Source organism: Heliangelus exortis, chromosome 3, assembly GCF_036169615.1.
Source record: "Heliangelus exortis chromosome 3, bHelExo1.hap1, whole genome shotgun sequence".
In the NCBI taxonomy this organism is placed as follows: Eukaryota; Metazoa; Chordata; class Aves; order Apodiformes; family Trochilidae; genus Heliangelus; species Heliangelus exortis.
This window is the reverse complement of record NC_092424.1, coordinates 96,738,176-96,764,386: the sequence shown is the minus strand read 5'-3', so window position 1 is coordinate 96,764,386 and position 26,211 is coordinate 96,738,176. Positions and strand designations below refer to the sequence as shown.

At 36.9% G+C, this 26,211-nt stretch overlaps 1 protein-coding gene across 2 annotated transcripts in view; it reads left to right on the top strand.

The window, feature by feature from the left end:
• EIPR1 (EARP complex and GARP complex interacting protein 1) overlaps positions 1-26,211 on the top strand; it is a 63,774-nt gene that overhangs the window by 7,599 nt on the left and 29,964 nt on the right. The window contains exons 3-4 of one of the 2 annotated variants that reach the window (XM_071741831.1): positions 4,150-4,282; positions 23,827-23,983. In XM_071741831.1, the coding sequence (XP_071597932.1) occupies positions 4,150-4,282; positions 23,827-23,983 (290 nt within the window). The remainder of the gene's footprint in view (positions 1-4,149; positions 4,283-23,826; positions 23,984-26,211) is intronic. The other variant, XM_071741833.1, reaches the window with a different exon arrangement.

Below are 26,211 nucleotides of genomic sequence, written 5' to 3'. Positions count from 1 at the left end.
ATGACTAAATCAGATTGTTTTAGTAAAGGAACTGCTATATTTTTGTTAATTTAAATCTATAGATTCTCTGGAGGCATTCCTAAACCACAGAAGAGATGCAAAGTAAAACAAAAGTCTTTAAGTCTTGATTGCCTCTAATAGGACTCCTGGTATGTGCAGAGTTCCGTGTATGAGAAGCTTCGTAACCTGCATTTTTCTTTATTAATTATTGTTAATCAACTATGTCCTTTCTGATAATACATTTAAAAATAAATTAAAATTTCAGTGGCTCTGTTTCTATTGGGCTGTTTCTTCTGTGGTTAATTGCACAGAGATTTTAATGTTTGTGACTAAATTTCAGTAAATGCTTTCATACTGAGAGAAGATGTTGAGGACAAAAGAATTAGAAAACTGTATTTCATGCAGATGGCAAGGCTTTGGTAGTAGAGGGGCTGCAGTTGTGACCTCTATGAGATGAGTCCAGGGGTGCCTATGCCAGACATGAGTGGTTCTGGTGAACCCACCACAGGACACAGTCAGCCTGGTGCCACCTCTCTGAACACATTTAAGAAAGGGGCAAAAATGATGGATGGAAAGAGGAGGAGGCAACAAAGACAGTGAAACATTAGAGGAAATGACAAAGGTAAGGCCAAGAAGAACAGAAGCTCTGTGGAGCACCTGTGCCAAAGCAGGTGGATATGCCTGAAGGAACTGTGGGCCATGAAGACCCTGCTCTGGAGCAAAGGAAAAGAGTAAGATTGAAAGACTGTCGTAGAGAAAACCACGATATACTGCTAATAGCCACCACTGTTCCATAGCCCACTATACATATTGGAGGGGTTAAAGGAGTCTGGAGCAAAGATAAGCTGGGAAATGGGAGAGAAAAGGTGATGATTTAAAGTAGGTTTTTTGTGTGGTTTTATTTTGGGTTTTTTTGTTTGTTTTTTGTTTTGTTTTTTACCTCACTACCCAAATAAATTATTATAAATTGGTTATAATTTCATTAATTTTCCCAAGTCAAGTCTGTTTTGCTCTCAACAGTATCATAGAATTGGCTGGGTTGGAAGGGACCTCAGAGATCATCAAGTCCAACCCTTGATCCACTACTGCTCCACTTACTAGACCATGGCACTGAGTGCCACATCCAGTCTCTTTTTAAATATCTCCATAGAAGTAGTAGCTAGTAAGCAATCTTCCTGTCTTTAATTTGGTCCATGACCTTTCTCATTCCCATTCTTCTTATTTTCTCCCCCTGTGGTCCTTGGAGGGGATAAGTGGCAGGGTAGGAATCAGGCTGTTACCCAAGGCTAACAGCAATGACAGTGGCCCCTAGAACTGATACAGTTCCCAGTGAGGTTTTGAGTTTGTTACTAAATGATAATATTGTATGAGGCTCAAGAAATAAAAAGAACAACCATCCCCCCCCCCCAAAAAAAAAACCCAAACATTCAGAGGCATGAGGGGGGTGGAGTATTCTGTTTCTTTACATTTCAGGTAATACTTGTGAAACCAGGAACAACAGAGGTGGCAAAAAAAAAAAAAAATTACACACAATATTTTTGATTGTACTGTCTCAAATATTCTTTGGACATTTGATTATCCTGTGGTTTCCTATTGTGATTTCTATGTGTTTTTTTACTTCTTGGTTTAACTAAGTAATTCCTGGTATAAAACTGTTGATGGAGAATGATTCTCACTTAGCTGATATCCAGCAGATCCTCAATAATTTAATGTTCTGATTTAGGTAAGTTGTTTTGGTGCATACTATATATTTTAGAAATATTTACACGTATTTCAACTTTATTTTGTATGGTTTTTTTTTCCAATGAATAAAATTAATAGAAATGCAGGATACTTCCTAGGGTATTAACAAATGTTTTGGGGTTATTGGCCTTCAGCTGTGCCTCAGGCCATCCACTCCTCTCAGCTAGTTGCTAATCCTAAGTGCCCTAGGCCTTAAGTTACTATTGCTTAATTCAGCACTAGGCTCTCTTGAATTACTTTAAAACTTTTTTAGTTACCAAACTGAACTTATGAGTTGGCTTGTAACCAATAATGACCAGTGTCTGCTTTCACCAGATTTTCTATGAATGCCTAAATTGCTTCATACAGGAATAAACCCCAGTGAGGAAGAAGTTACCATGCCAGCTGTAGAACTACTGTTCTTTTGTTTGTATAACACCTGTACATGACCAGAAGAGGTCTTCTGAATAAGACTGACCAGTGCAGGGAGGCAGTGTGTTACTGCAGTAAATGTTGGTTCTCCTTTGGGGACTTGTGCTGAGCTGCCAGAGGTGTCCAATGGAAAGTTGCCCTGTGGATCAGATGGTGCCTTATGTGAGAAACTAAAATAACTGTTAATTTTTAAACCATGACAGAACTTCACATATTTCATGCTCTTTCTCTTTTAAATACCTAATTCAGTAAATTTCAATGATCCCCTTCTTTCTGTCATGCTAAAGCCAGTTATCAGTATTTTGCTGTGCAAAATTAACAGCAGGAGTTTCACTTCTTGCTGTGAGCCTGTTGAAAATGTTTTACAGTAGAGTTGTGAATATGTTGCTGTTCTTTACCTTCCACTTCTTATGAAGTAGCTGTTTGGTTTGTCAATGGTTTGACTTACAAGTTTGTTCAGAACGTGAAAACACACCTGATTAGAGCAACATAGAAAGCTGAATGATGCCTTTCATTTTTTATTTAAAAAATAAAAAAACAACCCCCTTCCAATAAAAGAAATGAACAAAAACACCCCTGAGGGATGAGATTAAACTGATCTTTAATGATTGAATGAGCAAGTGCTTTCTGTATAGACAGAAGCTCTTGAATGGTGATACAGGGAACAGATCAGATAGGGGGGATGTAATGCAAGCCAAAATAAAGTGAAACAATAGAGAAGTTTAAGTGATGTTACTCTGGAGAATTTTGCAAATCAAGCAGGCTACTCAAGAAGTTTTAAGCAAGAAGTTTGATAAGAAGATGGTTGTGCAGTTGTTGGGGTAAATGGGTAGAATCCTGAATCTCAAATATATTTCTAGGTTTGGGGCAAAATAATGAATTATGAAAAGGAAACTTGCAGACCAACTGCAGAGGTGCTTTTATATGCCTTGGATGACAGAGGGGAAAAACATTGCAGGTGATGAGGGTTCAGCATTATATTTGAAGTTGATGGTGACAATGTTAGAGAAAGAATTCAGTAATTAATTCACTAGACAGAATTCAGTCATAAGAATGGGATGTCACATTTTTTTTCTCTTCATTATTCATCCAACTTTGCCAGTGAATTTTTAATGATCATACAGTTCTCTAAAATTTGTGGGTCTTCTGAAATTTATTTGTTTACTATTGAGCTCAGTGAAGGTAGTGCCATGACTAAAGTTACTTGTGTATATTGTTTCAGGATAGAGTCTATTTCAGTTTCTTCTGTTTCTGAGGCAACTATAGCAAAGCAACTGAAATGAGGAGGAAAAAATCAGAGTAACATAGACATATTGAAAAAAGCAGAAAAAACCAAGAAGCCTGCAGTGAACAAAAATAAAAACCGCAAACAGCAAGCCTAGCTGTATGTCTCTTAAAAGTCAAACATTTGTCCTCATCCTTCAGCTCAACACTTCATTTTTACATCCAGTATAAAAAGTGACAGATTTATGTATTAATACAGATAATGTGATTGCTCAAGTGAAATCTCAGAGTTTGTTAATTGTATTTACATACTACTTATATTTTGAGTCAAAGTCCTTTCTCTCTGTTCCCTTTTTTTTTTTTTTTTTTTAGTATGTTTGAATTTGATGGTTTGGATATAGAATTGATGGAGACATTTAGACTAAAGATTGCAAGGTTGTTATGTCTGTTTATTGTTCTAAGTGTTCAATTGCCATACACGTAGCCTATTTACTATTAGCCATAAAAAGGAAAAATCACCTCAAGCTTTAAGTTACGAAATTGAGAAGAATAAACATATTACCTCAAAAACAGGGAAATTGCTTGTGTTTTTCTAGAAAAAGTGTATCCTGCATGAAGCCAATGATAGACTAAATTGTTAGTATAACAATTAATTAAAGTAGATATTGGTTATAAAATTCTCATTAAATTGTTCTGTGCAGTCATTGTGTATAATTAAGACCCACAGGAAAACCTTTGAAACACTAATGTTCTCTTTTATTGTATTTGCAGATTCACATCATAGACTTTGATGATGAAAATAACATTATAAACAAAAATGTTCTCCTTCATCAAGTGGGTGAAATTTGGCACATTAGTACCAGTCCTGCAGATAAAGGTGTACTAGCTACCTGCTATAATAAAAGTAAGTCCTTTCTAAACATGTGAAGCTTGTTCAAGTGTTTTTGATATTTTTGAGTATTCAAGGATTGACCACCTAGTATTATGATTTAACCCCAGCTGGTGATTAAGTACCGTGCAGCTGCTCACTCACTTCCCCTGATGGGATGTGGGAGAGACTCAGAAGAGTAAAATGTGGCTTGAGATAAAGACAAGAGATAAAGAAATAGGTAAAGCATAATCCACACATACAAAGAATTTACTCAGTATTTCCCACCAACAGGCAGGTGTTCAGCCATCTCCAGGAAGGCAGGGCTCTGTCACACATAACAGCCCCCTTTCTTTTCTCAGCTTTCCTTCTTTTCTCAGCTTTCCTTCTTTTCTCAGCTTTCCTTCTTTTCTCAGCTTTCCTTCTTTTCTCAGCTTTCCTTCTTTTCTCAGCTTTTATTGCTAAACATGATGTCATCTGATACGATGTCCCCTCCCAACTTTTTGTTTGAGGAGCAAAAAAGGCCCTGGCTCTGTATAAATTCTGCTCAGCAGAAAGGATAATATTTTTTCATTAGCAACACTGTTTTCAACACATATGGGAAACATACCTGTGCAGGAACTGCTATGAAGAAAGTTAATTCTATCTCAGCCAAACCCAGGATTACTAGCTATGTGTAAACACTTCAAATTAGAGTAATCAACACATTTTCCAAAAAAAATCTGTACCTTTATCTTTACCTCTTCCTGCATCTCTGGACAGCTGTAGAGATATGAATTCCTGCTGTTCAACCTTGTGTCTGTGTTAGAGAGAAGGTTCCAGGATTACTTGGTTCTCCGAATTCTTTTGGTTTGAAATAAGTGCTAAGATTTTATTTGCTTCCACAATTCTTATGTGAGTCTTTTAAAGACAATTATAGAAGGTATGTAGAGTAAGAAAGCATTTTCAATTTTCTAAACTGAAAATTATTGTGGGTGTGTTGACTAAGAGGACTGAAGTGGTATTGGACTTTTTATTTCGATGATTTTTTTTACTTTCTTGTTGATTTGCTGGACATAACTTCCTCAGATTGCTAGTGGAGAAAATGAGAAGGCAGTAATCAGACCTGAAGTTCTAGTCATTTTAGTAATTTTCTGGCTAGTTTCAGTCTTAATTTATTTATTCTATTTGTACCTATTTCTAAGATCAAGTATTTTTCTAGAAAGTATGGTGAAAGTATGGTGAGTAATTTTCTACTTTCCCAAAAAGGCCTATATTTAAGTTTTATGTTCCTTATAGCATGTTATAGCTATCTGCCTATTGTAAATTCTCTTTGGGAGGGAATTGCTAGGATTGAGCTTCTATCTGAACACTAGATTTCTGTGAGATTACTTGTGTCTATTATTGGATTTATTAATTCATATGCATGCTTTCTACTCTAGCTTCTTTGTGTTCTAGATTTAGTTTACCTAGTTTCTAAACATTAAGATTTATTGTATGTACTTCATACATCTTCATTTAGAATCATCAGCCATAAAAGTTTTGCAGAAACCAAGCTCTGATTCCTGGTAATTATTGATGAATCTAAATAGCAACGTATTGGAAAGAATGTTATTACTAAAACACAGGGTTTTAGTAATAAGGAATATTGATTTTTTAGCAAACTACTTTTTTCAAGTAGTAGTGCAACCAAATTAAGCAGTCAAAACCTTCATAAAGCATTTGTTTTGGTATTTTAAAAATCCTCTTAACTATTTTCCTCATTGAAGTACCAGGCAAATGGGATGATGGGGTCTGAAAGAGTTGTAGGTATTGTGACCAACTTTTGTGTCTGAGCCCAGTATTTCTGGCAAATCTTGGCTGTTGCTGGAGCTGGGAGATGGAGGAAATGCAAATTGTTTCCTTTATTAAAACATATTTTTAAAAGTTGCTTGAATAAGTGACAAAATGTGGCATTGAAGAAAAGTGGAATAATTTTGTATTACATAGTTCATTTAAGTAAAGTTTCTCTGTGTGTTTGAGAAAGATGCTGATACAATTATGTTGGAAGTTTTTACTGATTGAGAGAGGCCTTTTATCAGTGTAACAGGGCTCTTAATCAAAAATTGAAAGATACAGTTGGATAGGGAAGTTCACATTTGTATTAATTTTTTTTGTTTTTTCTTTAGAGAAGGCATTTTAGCTTCTTCTAACCCTGATGACATTGGATTTTACAGGTCTGAAGCTTTTTTCATGTATGTGGATATATATGTGTGTATGTGTGTGTGTGTGTGTGTGTGTGTGTGTTAGTATTGACTAATACTTGTGAGAAATAAACCCAGAATTTATCAGAAGTTGACTCTTAATATAGTCTAGTGAACAGCAAGGAAAATAAATTTTCATTGACATGGAAGTCTAGTTACTATGTTCCCCTTTTTCACATTACTTTACTCTTCAGGAAATCTATCAATATTAATAATAATCTACATTTTAAATTCTACCTCTTTTTGCCTCTAACTTTTAGGGGTAAAGGGCGCACACACACACACACACACACATATATATATATATATATATATACATACACACAAACTACTACTACTGATGTTACAGGAAGGTGATTTTATTATCAACTAATAGGCTTGCTACTGTTTTGTGTAGCTGGCCTAACTTTGAGCAAAGGTCAGAAATTTGCTATGCTGTAGGCATAGTATTCACCTGACTACACAATTCTAATGTCCTCTGTGATACTGGATGCAACAAATGTTTTTATCACCATTCCTGTGTAACTTGTGTTGCTGATAAACAAAATGTGTAGTTGGCAGATGTATTAATTGATCAGAGGTGATGTTGGCTTTCTGCTTTTTGGCATTTGCCATCTTTGACATCAAAATTGTCTCGTATTCAAATGGTAGACTGAATGTAGCCAAAGCATGAAAACAGTTAAGTCAATTTAGTAACAGTTAACATTTTGTAAGTTTAATTATGTGTGTGTGTTTTAAGAAATAAATATGATTTCCTAGTATTTTTAAACAACCTAACAGTGGTGAGGAGATACCAGCATAACAACCTGTGAACCTAGTGCCTTTCCTATGTTTTAAAACATAATTGGATCCTTCAGATCTACATTTGAAAGTAAGTGAAAATCCTTGGCACATGAGCTACTTATTTCAGGCAGTCATTATACTGGGTGGTAAATTTTTTGCAGGTGTGCTTGACAGCTCTTTGGTATTGTGAGCGTTGTAAGAATCAGAAATGTTGTGGTTTATCCCAGGTTCCATAACTGAAGTGAGAAAGTTGAATAAAAATGTGAGAGAAGCTAGCTCTAAAAGAGAGGAAAAAATGGTTAAAAAATTAATATAGAGGAGATGGGGCAAGAAGGCCCTGTAAAATTCATACTTGAGATATCTAGATGAATTTATGCATTGTTAGTTTTGTGGCACATTAATGCATAATTTTCCCCCCTCTCTTTTGTGGCAAGTCAAAATGAAGGAACTGAAACCATTTTAAGAATTAAAGTATGGAGTGTGTTTTCTTGAACAAGATAAGATTGCTACTGACAGCTTTAAAGTAGGGAAGAAGAAGAATTAAGGGGAAAGATGAATTTGGTAGTCTAGCTTTAGAAGTTAAATTAGATTGCTGAAGTTCAGTACGTTACAGATTAGTCTGGGAAAAAAAAAAGCTAAAAAGGCGTGTTGAGAGAGGTACAGAGGGGTTTGGGTTATGATAATGGTGTCAATAAGCTGGAGTTCTAGGGTTGCATTTTAATTGTTTAGTGCTTAATCTCTGAAAAGTTACCTACGATTGTTTTCCTCTGATATTTATTATCTTAAATTTATGTTCAACAAAGCAGAATAATTTGCTTCACAGTGGGCTTGGGTATAAAAAGGAGAGTGTTATATTTGTTGGAAAATCCCTGTTGGAACAGTTTTAAGCACTTAACACTTTCCTTCTTTTTTAATGTTCTGACTAGCCTGTAGTCAACTGACTATAAGTTTTTACTTTCTTTAAAATGTGACAGGAGTGACACTTCTAAAACTGTGAATAAGAAAGGTAACAAAGTAATTACGAAGATACTAGATATCTAGTATCTAGTATTCTAGTATCTAGTTTTAAAAGAAAAACTATTTTAAATAGCAGAAAAGAGTAAGGGTAGGGTGAGGGTCAAGAACACCCCCTCCAAATAATGATATAAACCAATAAGATTAATGATACACTGAATATAATAATTTTAAAAATGAAGTGAAATTAATCTTCAACTATGCAAGAAATTGGTAGCCATCTGTTCATCTGCTAAGGGCAAAGTCATCTCACGTGTGTGTCACTGAAGTTTGAAAGAAGCTTTATTAAAAGAGCATCCCAGCCTACACCAGGACAAATGTTTCATTGTGATGAGGTGAAATGCTAAAAGCATCATGCTAGCTCATGCTAGAGTGGAGTCACTTGGGAACCAGAACAGTAAAAACCTAACACAGCCCTAGGCCCTGCTGGAATACCATGTGTGGTCTCAGTGTTGCTGAAGTTTAAGACGACAGGAAGGGAAACAAAAAAGCCAATTGAATGAGGCAGGGAGAAATATCAATAGGCTGGAGTGTGTCTTGTGTAACTTTTGTATGTAGTGTAGGTGATGGAATCCTCAGATCTAAGGTTGGCTGAAAAAATGGGATCCCAAGGAATACTCAGAAATATGTTGATTCCTGAATGATGCCCTTTTTGTCAATCCAATTAATCATATACTGTCATAGAGGCTCTGAAAAATTTACAATGAGGTGGATGCACCAGGAGTGGATACAGGTTCTGTGTGTGTGTGTGTCTTGCATATGCTTTGTTCCATATATAACTATTTAATCTGCTCTCCTGTTTATAGACTGCACACCCCCCTCTCCTGTCTCTCACCTGCCATTTTAGGGTAGTGTTAAAAAAAAGGCAGAGTACTTCCTAAGGATTTAGAAAGTGCTGCAGAAAGTAAGTTTCACCTTGTCCACTTCAGGCTTTGATGCTCCTGTAACATGAACAGAGCCTGGAGACCACTTTCTCCTTTTGCTGTTTCAAACTCTGCTGGCAAACTAAAACAAGATATTTGTGTTAATTGTTTATGCAGTTTTGAATTGGGCTGAAAGAATGTTTTGTCAGCCACAAGAGTACCTTTATGTAATTGGAAACTTGAAAATTAGAACATAATGGGCCACAAAAATAACAGCATTAAATTCTGATGTTTGGAATGGTGTTAAGCAGGGTGGCAGCAGGTGTGGAAAGTGTGTGTGCCTGAGTTATATCAACACTGAAAATAGTTTAACAACAAAACAACCTTTACCTGCTAGATTGTGAGAGATGAAACCTGCTGGCTGTAAGAATCTCAGCGTTGAATAATCAGTTATTGATATCAGACAGATGGCTGCTCTTGGTTTTACTGATTGCATCATATTGCTATAAAAATATTTTCTAGAAACTGTAGCCTGTAGAATAAAATGGTCTCGGAGACTATTTAGACTGGGATTTTTAAGGTGATGTATGTATTCCAGTAACTTAAACAGAGTCACAGTATTTACATAGGGGCTGAGTTACAATGCTGCATACAGTTAAGCTATTAAGATGATCCCTGTGCAGTTTTGGTGTGGGCCACCTAACCCTTTCAGGCAATGATGCCCAGAGGTAGTTCAAGAACATCATGAGCAGTTTGAATGTAAACTCCTTCTTCCAGCTTACACTCTAAAAAAAGCTGAGCTTAACTGTGCTAGCTGGCCTCAGCTGTACCTGACTTAACTTCAAGTGAGTTGGCAAAAGATAAAATTTATGTCATGGTTCTCCATTGCAGATTGCTGGAAAAATCAAAGATTGTTCTCAAGCCTGTTTCAGGGAAATATGCAAGTACTTCAGAAATTAGACAGAAGTAATGGTAAAGTGTATATGAAATAAGGTATGAAGATAGGGTCAAATTTACAATGGTATGGTGATTCTGTTGTGCAGCTTATGCCACAAATTTAAGAGAAATAATTTTAGAGATAATTTGACAATATGAGAGAAAAGGATGGCTTGGAACAGTTGTCCTTTCTCTATAGCATTTGTACAGTGTCTAGAGCTATGAGGCATTCATGTTTAGCTATTTAATTTCAATGACTAAGAAAGACTTGAAGGTATTTTAAATAAAGTACACTTTTCCATAAAAAATTGTGGTTTACAGTGTGTGGGCAATATTCTCCATCTTGTGCTTTATGGGCTATTTGCAGTTCACCTGAATGTAGTAATGAAGTTGCTTGAACTGCTGGAAAAGTAAGAATGTCTATGGTGCTTTGAATTAATCCATGTGTGTTATTCCCTGTCTGTACTTTAGTTTTGCTTTGAAATGTGGCTGATTTAAGAATTGGTAATCAGAAAACCTAGTACTAATCCGCATCTACTTTTTGTTTGGGAATTGAGCAGAGCACATGAAGAGCTTCTGAGAAACCATTCCTACTTATCTTGAGAAGAGATCAGGAGACAAGAGAACTTCGTTATCATGATTTGATATTTCAGGATAAACTTTGCCTGTGTACATGAAAAAAAAAAAAATAATTGGACGTAACTATAGATTTTGGTGGAAAACCTACATAGGTGGGGAAGAAAAAGGAATGATATGACTATTGTAGAATCATAGAATAATTTGGGTTGGAAGTGACCTCTAAAGGGCATCTAGTCCACCCCCCCCCTGTAGTAAGCAGGGGCACCCTCAAGTATGTCAGGTTGCTCAGAGCCTTGTCAAACCTCACCTTGAATATCTCCAGGGCTGAGGCCTCAACTACCTCCCTGGCCAACCTGTTCCATTTTTCCACTACCCTTATGGTAAAGAATTGTTTCCTAATAGCCAGTTTAAATCCAATTTAATTTAAATTAAATCCAATGTAATTTAAAGCCATTGCCCCTCATCCTGTCACTACAAACCCTTACAAACAGTTTATCTCCAGCCTTCCTGCAGGCTGCTTCAGATACTAGAAGCTCGCTGTTAGGCCTGCCTGGAGCCTTCTTTTCTCTGGGCTGAACAAAGCCTCATTTGTTAGTGTGAGCTACTTAAGAAACAGTATGTAAGAACTACCTTTAACTTTTCCTTCCCAATGGAACAGTGCCAACACCAATGACTGTACCAGTGTTGTGACTCCTGTACCAACAATAGGAAATCCTATGTAGAACAGCATAGATGGGTGTCTCAGTTAAACACTGGGCTGGCAATTAAACAAATGGCAGGTTTATAGACAGGTCTCTAGTCCTCTTTTTTGAACTAGTTCAGACATCACTGTGCTATGAAATTCTGTAACATCACTTTTTAGTCTGCTACTTTGTGGCCTGTAATAGTGTTGTGGGATTTTTTTTTTTTTTTTTTTTTTTTTTTTTTTTTTTTTGGAAACTTGGGTCATGCTCTTCCCAACATATTAACCTTCCAAATGAAATAGTCCCAGTCTGTTAGTCTTTATTTATGTTGCCCTTCTCCAGCTCTGCTATGCTCTTCTTTAAATGCAAACACCAGAATTGCTCTCCTCTTGTGAGATAAGGACATATCAAGCTTTTATGGGGCTGTAAAATGATCCGTTCTATTTTATTCTCAGTGCCCTTTGCAAGGATGGCCAGTGCTTTGCTGTCTTCTGTAGCTACTGCTGTGCATTAGGTCAAGAGAACAGTCAGTCATGACACAAAGTGCTTTTTTCTGAGTTATAACTACTGGTTCTGAGTACAGCATCATGTGGATTCATGAGTGAAACATCTCCCTTATGAGGAAAGGCTAAGGAAGCTGGGTCTCTTTAGCTGAGGAGCTAAGAGGAGACTGAGGGGTGACCTTGTTAATGTTTACAAATATGTAAAGGGTGAGTGTCAGGAGGATGGAGCCAGGCTCCTCTCAGTGATGACCAATGATAGGACAAGGGGTAATGGATGCAAGTTGGAGCATGGGAGGTTCTGTGTAAACATAAGTAAAAATTTTTTCACTGTGAGAGTGACAGAACACTGGAACAGGCTGCCCAGTGAAGTTGTGGAGTCTCCTTCTCTGGAGACATTCAGAACCCCCGTGGACAAGTTCCTGTGTGACCTACACTGGGTGGTTCTGCTCTGGCAGGGGGGTTGGACTTCATGATCTCATGAGGTCCCTTTCAACCCCTAACATTCTGTGATTTCTGTTATCATGTTGGGATGGTTCAAATTATTTTTCTCTACATGTATTATCTGACTTTTCGGTACAGAGAAGCTCATTTTTCACTTTTTGACCATCAAGTTTTCTGGGGTCCATCATGGCATGGAAACTGGGAACTCCTGTAAGACTAGGAGTGACACTAATAACACTATTTGGGGAATGCATCTTTTGTTTTTACCTTTAGCCTTTCAGATAAATCCTAGTTTTAAATCTGTGGGATAAAGCTAGATTACTTCCTCTCACTGGGAAGAAGAAAAAATTTAAAAGCAAAATTTCCATTATGCTTAAAAATATTGAGGGTATTTTTTTAAGCCAGGTTGTTACTACGGCAATAAAATTAGATTCTATGTGCAAAGTTAGTGATGATAGAAAGAAGCACTCTTAAAGTTGGTTAAAAACCTTTCCCAGACCATCTTAAAATTATGTCCTTGAAAAATAATTTTCTTTGTTTAGCAAGTTTTCTTGCTTCCCCTAAGAATTACATTTCTCGTTCAGATCCATTGAAATATATGTGGAAACCAATTTATTTTCCCAGTGCAAATGTGGTTTTCAGCTCCTACAGAAAGTTGTTCTGCCCCTCCCTTATTTGTAGGGATATAAAAAGCCACCAGAGGGCAAAAGAAAGTGCAGATAGAGAAGGCTGTTCTGTACAACTTTACACATGTAGGCAGACATGTATGCAAGCACTTCTTGCTTTTTTGTTTTCTTTTTCCAAATGAGAGGGGTGCCACTGTGTAGTAGTTATGAAAACTTCTTATAAATAGCTTAGGTATGTAGCTATAACATACATATATAGAGACACTAAACTTGTGTTTAATTTTTAATGTTTTAAAGTAATGGATGTTAAATGCCAACTTTATTTTCCTTTTCATAAATCTGCTATGAATTGTAGCTGTCTGGTGCATTGCACTTATCCCACAAACTTATGTATTAAAAAAACTCCCTGCAGAGAAAATTCATCAGTAAGGGTATTGGAAATAATGCTGCTGGTGATGCTCTCAGCTGCTTAGTATTGGAGACAGCAGGTGACACTGGGTTGACTTTCCTCTGCTGCTCTGAAAACACATCATGTAGGGAAGCCATTGACACAGCCATGTGACATGCTACAGTCATTAAAATGGGGAGGGACACTGAATGCATGGCTCTGAATAATCCCCAGTGCTTTTCTCAGCAATGCTGTCAGGATGTAAAGAAGAAAGTTTCTTCCCATCATTTGAAAGAAGTAAATGTGCTTGGAATTCTCCTAGTGCTCTTTGTAGCCTGCACCTGTTTTTTTCTGGAGATTCTACCTGTTTTGTAATTTGTAGTGTTCCTTTCTAAGAACTCTTCAATGAGGTTTTAAATGAAATGATTGACAATCAGATCCATATGATGGAAAGCCACTACAGAAGTGGTTCAGGGCTTGTGAAATTGTTCCATGTTAAATGCTGTTCAATTTTGAAGACCTTTGCATAGATGCAGATTGTGTTCAGTCCAAATGACAAGTAAAATAGCTGTATTATCTTGGTTGGTGCTACAGTCTTTTATCTAAGTGTTAGCTAGTTTGCAAGAGCAAATACATAAGGGAGACTATAAAAATTGGGGAGCATACATAATATAATTAATTGACATCACAGGTGTGTGCTGTCCCTTCATTTAGGGATTCATTTAGGATTTCATCTTTATTTGACAACTGTTAGGATAACTGTAATGTTTTTGCTATGAAGCAAAGTAGAACTACTGTCAGAAAGGAGAAGGAGAGAAAATAACTGAAATTGAAGTATTACAAGATGGTCATGATATTGAAAAGAGTGCTTCTAAAATGCAGAAAGTGGATTAAATGCTTCTGAATTAGAACTGTCACTGGGAGAGGATCTGGCTGCTCTATCCTTAAGCATTAGCCTTTTTTTTTTTTTTTAAATTAGAATAAGAGAAACAGTTTTTCTTCTCCAATTTCAAATGCTTTTTGACTCAAAATTTTCAAGTATTTCACTGAATTAGTATAATAAACAGAAAGAAAATACATTCTTTAACAGTGCTTTTGTTGCAGTAAATAACAGTTTGCAGATATACATAAAATCTTACAGTATGTTTTTAGGTTTTCTTGTCCAACTAACTTGTTAAATAGTTAGATTTAGAAGCTTGATTTTCTCAGGCTTATATTAGTCTTCTGTTATTCATGACTCATGCAAATGAAACCAAGTATACCATGGAAGTTTCTTCCAGTAAACATTAAGACATTTTGTGCCTTCACTTTTTTACCATTCCATTTTCTGTGCCTGCTCTCTCACATGGAAAAATAGTCTGGCTTAGTTTCCCCAAACCCTATCTTGGAAAACTGTAGAGGCTGAAGGATGGTCATGTGCTTGATGGACTCTCTCTTAAGAGAAGAATAAAGTTATTTTAAATTACTTTTTTTCCCTTTTTCTTCTCCTGTTGACTTACAACAAGTTCAACAAGTTGACAGTTCACATCCTAACTGTGACTTAAATGTTCAGATATTTGATAATTTTTAGATAAAACAGCAAATCCAGAGTACAATCTAGTACTCTGTAGCAAAAGCTTGTTACAGTAAAGATAAACATCAACTACTCTTCCCATGCTCATTGAGTCTGTGTTTTCAACTTAATTTTCGTTGCAGAATGCAGTTGTATGGCACAGTGTCCCCTTCAAAAGTCTGTGCTGACTATCCTTAGTTACCTTCCAGTCATCCAAACTGGACTTTTTGGATGATTTATGAAAATGCTGTTGATATCTTGAGGTGTCAGGTAAATGGAAAGCAACTTAATTTACTTGCGTGGGTTTTTTTTTTGTTTCTCATATTACTAACTCCAGCTTTCTTATCATAGCATTTGTAACTGAGTTAATGAAGAGACCATCAAACAGTACCATATATAGTTACTGTTTGTTTATAATTATAATTTTCTTCAATTACATATTTGTTTGTGATATATGAGCACATCTGAAAATTTCCTATCCAAACTGACTGGACACAGGAAAGATTTAATAAAATAAACTCTGAATCACAAGTCATTGCTTGGAGAAAGTTAATGTTGGTCAATACAGTGGCCACACACCTATGTGTCCGATGAGAACTGGAGATTGCAGAAGGCTGGTGTAAAGGGTAGTGAACCCACCTTTTCAAATCAAACTAGTGGTTAGAACTTGATCCAGCAAACTTGGGGCAGCCACATAAACTGCTCACATTGAATATAGTGACATTTGTCCTGTTTAAAGCAGATTTCCATGAACTGTCAAGACATTATATTTGTTTTAGGCACTCTAAAGTAGAATTAAAATGCTGAAAGCTTCTTAAGCAGAACATTTAATGTGCATCTGTCTAGTGAGGGGCCTGATTCAGCTTGGGAATAAGCTCACATTCTGTTTATGGGAGGTTTGCAGCTCCCATTAATTGTTAAGAACCATAGTGTTTTAATAGCTCATGAGACGTCAAGTGGCAACCTTAGTGCATTGCCATCATCTGGCCCTACTTAACTGACAGCTGCCAGGGCTTTGTTGGTGATGGAAACGAGGGCCTTGTGTGTGTGTGTCTAAGTAGCAGTATTGACAATGGTGTTCAGTTTCTCTAGCCTTAGTGATGATGGAAGCCATCATGATGGAATGTAATATCATTCCATGTAATGGATGGCATGTAATATCATTCATTGGCTTTTATTGGTGTATTGTGCTGCTTTCCTCAGCAGAGGGTTAAATCTCACAGATTTTTATGTGGCCAGCTGATAGCTTGCTTCTTTGCTTGTATGGCTCCTGCTGTTGCAGTTAAGGTGTGATGGTGGTAACAATAACAGAAGTATAATTGCAAACAAAAGCATGTAGTTAGTGCTGGTTTCTCCATTCTTTTGTGGGTTGTTAGGATACCCATAGAGAGAGAGATGTTAGGTATCAAAGAAGCCATAAGTCATTGTTGTGACTTGAGATCTGGTCACAGGAAGAGTAAGAAAGAAAACATGCCCATTTGTGCTGCTCAGGAACTTTTACAGGGTTGCAGCCAAAATCTGCCTGAAGAGCAAAGTTCAGCTCATGAATGTAGCAGTGGCTGCAGTTCTTAACTTGGGCTGTCCCCATGTGGCACAGTTCCAGACATGCAGTCACTAAATTTCAAACTCCCTCATATAGATGTGTAATCGCAGTGCGTATTCCCAAAAACGTTATGTGCTGGAGCATTATCTCAAATCATCTCAGGCTAGCATAAGTATCCTCAAACTATAAAAAAAATGCAATTTATGCCTCCTCCAGTTTTTCAGCCTGATGACTGCCTGCTTCCTGCAGGTTCTGTCTGCCATTTCCACACAACATGGTGGAGTAACTGTGCAAACAGCTAAGTATGGAGTATGGGAGATGCCCTGTCTATGAGTGTGCCTGAGTGTTGCATGTTGCTGTTTTTCTACTAATTATTTCTACTTTCAGTTCCACTTGAAAACATAACTTGTATGAGCATATAAAGTGAGTTGCTGTGTTATGTTTCTGCTCTGTTTCTGTGTCTGCATTTTTCAAAAATCAGGCAGCCATTTGGTAGCTAAAAAGTGCATCTAAATGATGAGAAGAAAAATTAAACTGCCTGAAATTCTTTATTGCTACGTATATCTCTCCTTGTGTTTCAGAAAAATATAAAAGTAAAGACTACACAGGCTTTTAGCACAAAAGATGAAATGTTAACCCAGAAAAAGAATGTTGTGCTTTTTTTCCTCCTCTTATTTTTCCTGTGAAGGACATGTAGAATAAACGGGATATGGTTTATATTTAGAATTTACTAAAAAGGCTACAAGGTTATTGTTTTCAAAAAGATGTGTATTTCAATCACTTTGGTTGTGGTTTTTTTCTTCATTTTATGAAACTATGTTTACATTCATAGTAAGGAAGAGTGATAACTCTGTCAATGGTAAGAAGGAGGTTTCAGACCACTGGCTGCTTGTTCCTATCATAGGGAGAGCATTAATGGGCACCAGCTGGGCTGTAGCTATAGCAGCTTCACCACTTCAGCCTTGCACAGCAAGAGCTGCTGTGGCAGTGCTGCAGAAGGGCCTCCTGTGCAGAGTTGGGAAGTACACACTTCAGTTGTTGTTCCCTGGGCAACAGAAGAGCTGCAGCCAGCTGGCTTTGCACCACCTGAGCTGATCAAAGAGCACACCCTGTCAGGCACTGATACTTCAGCTCCTCGGGCTTCAGTGTGAATGTCTGCAGGCAGGGATGTAGCAAGCGTTGTCATTCGGGTTTCAAGGTTAAACACCGGGAAATGAAGTAGAATGACAGCAGAAAGTAAAATGGAAATATCGTGCCTGTAAATACTGCCATCTGATGTATATAGCTTTTGATTATAGAAAATTAATTTGAAAATAAAATTGTATAATTTCAAAGCACATTTTATATATAAAAAAGATAACAGGAGGCCAGCAACTGGCTTGAGTATATTCTTTTGGGAGGAGAAACAATCAAGGGGGATTTATCGTATGTTTCTAGTTAAGAAAGTCTATAAAGAATGATTGAACACAAAGATTAGAATGCTTTCTAACATGATATAATTAGGGAGGATTGAGCAGACCTGGATCTCGTCTGCTTTGGGTGACTGCTCTAAGATTCTGACAGGTTAAGGCTGTAGTTGGTAAGTATTTCAGTGCTTACTTCAGTGGCATGGTAGGTTTTGTTCAGCAAGTGGTGCTGAAAGTGAAAGGTAGGTGACTGAACACCAGTGAACTGTAATGCTGGCTGATGTGGACCTGTATAATTGGGATCAAAATACACGTGTTGGGTAGGGGGTGGGGGTGGGGCAGGTAGCAGTATATCTTATATGTCATTTTAAATTTTCTTAAACTTCTTCCTTTATATTGTGGCAACACCTACTTAACGGTCTGCTTAAGAGGGGCATTACCTTCTTAAAATCATGTTTTAAACTTTGTTATCAAATAATAAAGATTTATATTATTTATATATATTTTTAATAGTCACTTCTATTAAAATAAGTTCCTCTTTTTTTTTTTTTTTTTTTTTAATGTGACTATTTATTGTGTGTAAAAGACACTCAGTTTACTTTTTGAGAAATGACAACTCCAGTAGGTGAGCTGGTTGCAGGCAAAGCATGGGTAAGCAATATTACTCACTCACTGAGTGTGCTTTCAATTCCCACCTGAATGAGGAAAGCAAATAGAGCTTGTGAGTTTAGGTATGTACTCAGACCTCTTCTTTGCTGATGCTGCAGAGTATTGATCAGCATCCACACTTGTGATGGGCATTTAGTTTTTAAGTTCCATACATTAATTTTATTTTCCTATTCCATGTTTCGTTTAGTAATATTTGACTGATGAAAATGTCTCCAGTGTTGTTTCAGGAGGGTTTAATTTTATTTTTTTGTTGTGGCTTTAGGGGGATGTTTTGGTTGGTTGGTTGGGGTTTTTTTCCTTCCCAAAAAAAAGCATATTTGGGTAGGGGGAATTTTAGTAAAGAGATTCTATGATTCTAAGCTGCTCCAGGGGCAGATCGGACTTGACTTCTTAGTCACATGGTTTAGTATTAGGCAGTCCTGCAAGGAGCAGGGAATTGGACTCTGTGACCCTTATTAGGTCCCTTCCAACTTGAGATATTCTATGATTTATTGTGAGAAAACAATGAAATTACTGGGTTGTTTTCAACTGGAAAAATCATAGCTCCAACACAGCAAGTGTGGCTTTTTGTTCTCAATAATATAAAACCAAATAGAGGTATAAGTGAGAACACTTCCTCTCTGCAGTCACAAACTAGACTGCACCTTTCTTGTGCATCTGTTCCGGTTTATATCGGCCATCCATATACAACTGGTTTCTTACTGTATTTGCTGGGGTTACATGTTGTGTTCTTCTTCAAGCTGTTTATTGAAAGAATAAACTGTATCTTTCAACAAGTCTGTGGCAGATTTTTATAACACCTGATGTTCAGTCAAATTTTGCAGTCTATTGCATTTTCTTTGGCATGACCTGTAAGTGACTTAAATTTTTAAGTTTTTATCTCTAAATCTGGAGACATGACAAATCTTCTTTCATTATGTCTTTACCTCTAGAAAATTAAGGACTGTGTGAAGGGCACAGGCAAACCCTTACAGCTTTAAAAAACCTGCAAATTCATAAAAAATTGTAATTTTCCACAGGGCGGGAATTACTTTAGGAGTCCTGAGAAAATTTTGCTTGCAGTCAGAGTCCATGTTCTTATATCCACATTTTTCTTTTTGTATCTGGTTTTGAAATTATTGTATAGTTGTTAAGAAATGTCTGCCATCCAAGAGCAGACATCTGTGAAGTCTATGTCTGCTGAGCCCCTGGAACATGACCAAAGGAGAGCCATTAAAATGATCAGAGGGCTGGAGCACCTCCCCTATGAAGTCAGGCTGAGGAAGTTGGGGTTGTTCAGCCTAGAGGAAAGGAGGCTCCAAGGGGATCTTATAGCAACTTTCCAATATCTGAAGGGGACCTACAAGAAAGCTGGAATAGAGCTTTTTGCACAGGTGTGTAGTGAGAAGACAAGGGGAAATGGTTTAAAACTTGAAGAGGTGAGATTTAGGGTAGACATTAGGAAAAAATTATTTCATGTGAGAGTAGTGAGATGCTGGAACAGGCTGCCCAGGGAAGTTGTGGCTTCCCCCTCCTGGAAATGTTCAGGACCAGGTTGGATGGAGCCTTGAGCAACCTGGTCTAGTGGAAGGTGTCCCTGTCCATGCAAGGGGCTTGGAACTGGGTGATCTCTAAGGTCCCTTCCAACCCAAACCATTCTGTGATTCTATGGTTATACTGTGTTCCTGCAGCAGTGATAGAGTGGCTGGATCTGTTGTTGTGTGACCTGACTCTGTGAAGGAGTAACAAATACTTGTAGTTAATGTTACATATGTGTTTCTTTTCAAACTTTCATTAATAGATTCCTTTCAGGCAGGTTCTTTTTCCTACGTTTATTTCTCTCTCAGAGGTTATTACTATTAAGTTGGAGCAGCTCTCCAAGAGGAACAGTGCTTAGACAAAGATGAACGGATGCTTCACCTGTCTGCTACTTTTATGTTTTTTTCTGTGTCAAAACAGCTGGTAGTTGAAAGCTGAAAATTGTCATGGAAATAGCCCTCATTGAGAAGTTCTTTTGAGTGCTGCAGTGAAAATTGGTATTGATTTGACCAAGTTGTGACCCTTTGCAAATTGCACACTCTGCATGCAGAGTTCTCACTTGCTCAACTTGTAAAGTAGGCATCTAAAGATGGCCTCGTGCTCTGTAGCTGTGGTTATCTTTCTTAGGCTTTGACTTGTTTCCTGCAGTTGGTTACTGTACCTTCAATTATGCCAGCATCATATGTAGTTGCTTCCTAACTCAGTGCTTTAAAAATGTGTGATTATTTGCTTATTCCTTGATTTCTTGTTTTAAAGCCTACATCACTTCAACAGAACCAGAGAGGTGGAAATGTGTTCAGTCACTCTAGCAGATGGTATCCTCTGCACAGGGGATAGTATTGATAAACTTGGGGTAAGAGTGCTTAACTAGGTATTGTTGCAGTTGGAACAGTACATCTGTCTCCATCTCTAGCAGTACGTCTATCTCCATCTCTAGATATACTTGGCAAAAGATATACTGAAGATGGCTATGTATGGCTATGTGAGAAGAAACTTCTAGTAAGTACCAAAATGTAAATAATGTAGTCATGAGAAGGAAGTAAATTTTTTTATTTATAGCAAAAAGAAGTGACAGCTACCTCATTAAGATATTCTTAACGTTATATAAAAATAGATTTAAAAAAAATTATATTTCTGTAAACGTGGGTAGAAGAAGATTAAAAATTCCATTATTTGACTGTGCTGTTGGGATCTGTAGTAAGTTTGACAGGTATCCTTAATTTTGGAATGTATTTTAAAAATACCTGCTAATAGAAAAGACTTAGAGCAATGTTTTAATGCTCAAAATTAATATTGAAAGAATTTGCCTGACATACCACATAATAGCCATTAATACAAAAATGTACTGTGGTCAAATTACATTTCAAAAAGATAAGCTTCTCTTGCTTTCTGGAAGAGGAAATGGCATCTGATCCACATTATATCATCATTGCAGCTGAGCTACTTTACAGGGGGGACACTTTATGCTGGACTCCAAGGAATGACACAGGTCTGCAATATGTGGAAATCTGATAAATTTTTTTCACTATTCAATCAAATCTCTTCTGCCTTGGGTATTAAGTTATATTTCAATCTTGCTCCTTAGCAGCATCTGTAGGAATGGTTTGAAAACAAATATGAAATCTGTGTAGAGCTGCTGGACAGATTAAAGTTCAAGCAGATTCAATTCATTGGTGGCTTTTGACAATTTTCAAAGCATCAAAATTTTAGAAAAGCCTGGGTCACTTCAGGTTTCAGGGGGTTTCATATATATGGATTTTTTTTTTTCTTTCATCTTAGCACAATCTTCCAATAAGTGCTTGTTCAGTTCAGTCTTTTAAAAAAAGTTATTCATAGGAATTCACCATTTGAATTCCAGTATTCCAGTTTATATAAGAAGTTAAAATGACATTTCAAGGCTGTCTGAAGACTCCTGGTGCTGTGTTGAGAGGAATGATGGTTTGAGGAACATGTTGTTTGTTTTCTATGATTTGCTTTTCTGGTTCTCTGCATAGATCTTGATGATGGTGGAAAAGCTAGTGCTTTTTATGTGTTACAGACCTTTCAGTAGTTATAATCGACCAGAGTCTTCTCTGTGGTGTTCTTCAATGTTCTGCTGCATTTTCAGTATCAAGATGAACTATTTAATACATTTCCCCTTCTTGAGCTAGCTATATTGCAGTTTCAATTTATTTATTATTGTAGGGTCTAGAATGCATGCTGTGTGTTGATTTGCCCTTTGCTAAAGCAAGGTAGCCATCTGCAGCTGCTTCCTCCTCTTTGTTCAGGGGTGTGTGGATTTAGAGTGAAGGATATGCCTCAAATGTTTTGGAAATAGCTGTTCAGTTAGCATGCACTACCATTAGTAAGTGTTCAAGTAAGTGTTAATATATACACATCAACTTTAGATGTATGGTCCTCTGATACTGTATGCAACTTAGATGTGCCAAATTACTGTAGAAGAGTTATGTGCATCATGCATGTACTTTATATTCCATACAATCAAGGGAATGCTCAGTACTTGCCTTTTTTAATTACTGTACTTGAACTTATAGTTTTCTTCCTCCTATTTCCTTCTCACAGAAATGGACTTTTTCTTTTACTGATTTGACCTAACTGCTTTAATGGTCTTTATTTCATATGGCTACTTTTTAAAGACACCTGCATCCTTCAGGGCTTATTTACTACAGATGACTCTGTATTGTTTCCTTTTTTTTTTTTTTCCTATTTTCTGTTGTTTGGGTGCCTTTTTTGCATACAGAATGTCCAGGTTGGCAACATTTAATAGAGACTTTTCCCCCCTTATAATATAATTTTAGCCTAAGACAGCCTTTTTTAGAATTACCATCCTTCCTCTTGAAAACACTGTCATTACAATTGTTCTTTTTTTCCTTTCCACTGATTTAAGTTGGTCACATCTGCTCATGGCTCTGTTATCAGTCACCCTGCACTAAAATCAGCTACAATGTACTTGGAGACAGAACTGTAAGAAAGGCATGCAAAATGACCTCAGAACAGAAAACACGTTGTTCATTGCTGCTTATCCTCAGGACTTCTCATTTAACCCATTATCCAGCCAGTAGTCAGCCCCCTGCTTTTCCTGACCTCTCTGTGCCTGGATTTTGTTCCTGCTGTAGTGGGTCGTGCAGACATACTCGTCTTCTGTGAACCCTGGACCAGTGCTGGAACAACATGAGCGTATGCAATGCTGCTCTGATCTCCTCCTATTTTGCACTGCTACAAATTGCTATACTGAATGATGGGCAATGCCATATGTGCCTAGACCATATGGTATTTTCTCCTCAATCTGCAGTTGGCTTGTTCATTATAGATTGTAGTATTTTGCTATATGCATCTAAGTTCAGTTTGTCTTTTGGAATCTGTTTCTGTTTCCTAGAATTGAGAGTGTAGTTACATGGAAAACTTAACTTTTCAATATTTGTGACAGATACAACCTAGTGCTATAGATTCAGCTAAAAATAGCCCTTTAAAGGAAAATGTTAAAACAATGTCTTAATCCTTATTGTTAAGGAATCAAACAATGTAACTTGCAGGTCATTTAGATTAACATCAATATGGGGAAAGAACTTGGCTCCCAAAGAGTAACGTTTTCATGAGCACTGAATTTTGCCTTTGGACAGGCAGAAGGACATTAAGTGCATACTAATTTTGAGTTTTGCAGCAACTTGACTGCTAACTTGAGGTCTGTGCCTGTATCCACATTCTGCATTCTTTGAATTCATCTTGGTGTAATATTTTTAAATATTTTAAACAGCAGATGTGCACTGGGTGTAGATTTGTGTAAATGTTGATGCACTGTATACAAAATATGTCTCCCATACAGTGATCTGTTGACATTATTCTCTGTTGCTTAGCTTCAGACAGTAAAGTCATGACATGTGCTGCTGTTTGGAGGATGCCGAAGGAATTGGAATCAGGCAGTCATGAATCCCCTGATGATTCATCAAGCAACGCTCAAACCCTGGAGCTACTCTGTCACCTTGACAACACAGCCCATGGCAATATGGCCTGGTAGGATTCTGCATATTTTATACTGCTAGAAAAAAGCCTAAAGGATAGACCTGTGCTATTAGTGTTGTGCAGATTTACATTGTAGAAGCTAAGCTATACACTTTAAAACTATTCCATTTTAAAAACAAAAAACAAAACAAAAGCAACGGTACAAATTGGATTTTTAGTCCCAGATGTTCCATAGATTAAAAACATTTATTATAGTCCTGCAAACACATATGGAGTAACAGCCTGTGTACTGTTTTAATGTGTTTCTCCCCACCTGCCCCCATCTAAAACCTTTGTTGCACAAAGGTATAATACTTAGCATTTCACTCTTTTTATGGAATATAAATTTGATATTGCACTTCAGTCTTTGTTTTTCAGTCTTCACCTAACTGATTTGGCATAAATGCAAGTAATTTATTGCTTGTTAGGAATAAGATTTCATCTTATTATATGGTGCCTGTTTAACTACTCTTTTCTGCTGCTTAAGAAAAGGCAAGGAGAGCTGTGTTACTGCAGAAGGTATTACACTGTTTTGTTTCCCTTTTCTTTCTGTTAGTTAAAAGAAAGTTAAATTTTTATATTGTTTATTTGCAAGTTATTTGTTTTATGGGTATATAGATGACATGTTCCCACTGCTTCCTTAGCAGAAGCAGGACAAAGAAATGTTAATACACTCAGTCTGCATTTTTCTAGCTATTTTATGTTGTCTGATGTAATTTTGGGATTACCTGACCTTCTTCCACTGGCAGGAACAGTTGAAACTGAAAATATGGTCTGCTGTAGTCTCAGAAATGTCTGTCTGTCAGAAGGAATACATATTATGAGGTGATCATGCAACCTGCACAGTCCCTTTTACAATTATCAGAGATTTTAAAGAAAAAAGTGTGGGATAACACAGCAGATTTTTGTAAATGAAATGTGACAACTCTGAACTGCAATCAAACAAGGATAATGCAGCATCAGTGTCAGGTAGTGCTGTAAGTATAAGAGCAGAAAGGGCTTCTTTGGTTTCTGTTCTCAGACACCACCTGTGTAAGGTACCCATCATAATCTCATTATACTTAAATATGTTCTAGTAGGAGTAATTTTAAATTATATCAAAAGGGAACAATACTTAAAATAAGTCTCAGTTCCTTTTCAAAATCTGGTTGCAGAAAAATTTTTCTTTTAGCTACATATCTTGAAAGAAAAACCCCCCAGACTTTAGAAATTACAGTTAATTCAGTTGAATTTTCATTAAGTCATTGGCTACATGGTAAGTTTTAAGTATCTCTTTCTAGCCGCTGATTTCTAGTTTGAGCTTTGTAGATTAGCTTTCAATGAAAATAACAAAAGTAAATAGGCATTAATAGTTGTTGAGTGGTTCTTGGACAAGACTGGAAACATTGGTGTATTCAAACGTGTAGCCTAGACTACTTTCTTCTAAAATCTCAGCTTCCTGAATATTGTTTGTTCATAGCAGTATCTTTGAATCCTTTGCTACTCATTTTCATATGAATACTTCTCTTTATTAACGTTTCAGTTATATTTAACAATTTCCTATTTGTTGTTAAAAACTTTTAATAATTAGTTTCCAATATACTTGGGAGTATTATTTTTGGGTTATTTTGTCTTCACCTTTTACCCCGAGATTTTTACTTTTGGTCTTTGAATTTTCCATAATCTGTTTCCATCAAATGCTGGGGTGCTAGAAGCCTGTGTGGCAGTTTGATCATGAGAGGAGGAATGGGGGGCATCTCACTGCTTTATATCAGGATGTGAATTTATGTGAATCATTTTTTTCCTCCAGAACAGCTTGTGTCAAGTTTGTGCAATTTTCTGTCTCCTGTCATCTGGCTTTTTTCAGTGCTGGTGCTCACAAATACCTGCTAACATTAACACCCATTATCTATATATGTGTCTGTCAGTGAGGCATTTCAGCACATGCCTTAGTGGGCATGGTAATACAGATATTTACATATATAATATTTATTTTATTGGGGAGGGAATGTTGATGGTTGGACATAGTGATCTCGCAGGTCTTTTCCAACCGTCACAGTTCAGTGATTCCATGAGATAGGTATAAAAATCTGAAAATGTGTTACAGAGAGAGAAAAGGTATAATGAAATACTTGGCATTAGTACCAGGCCAAGTAACAGCTGAGTTAGAGGTTCTTGTTCTAGAACCTCTATTTCTTCCTTGTGCAGAGTGGAAACAGCCCATGAATCAGTAAAATAAATGTTTTATGCCAAATATGTCC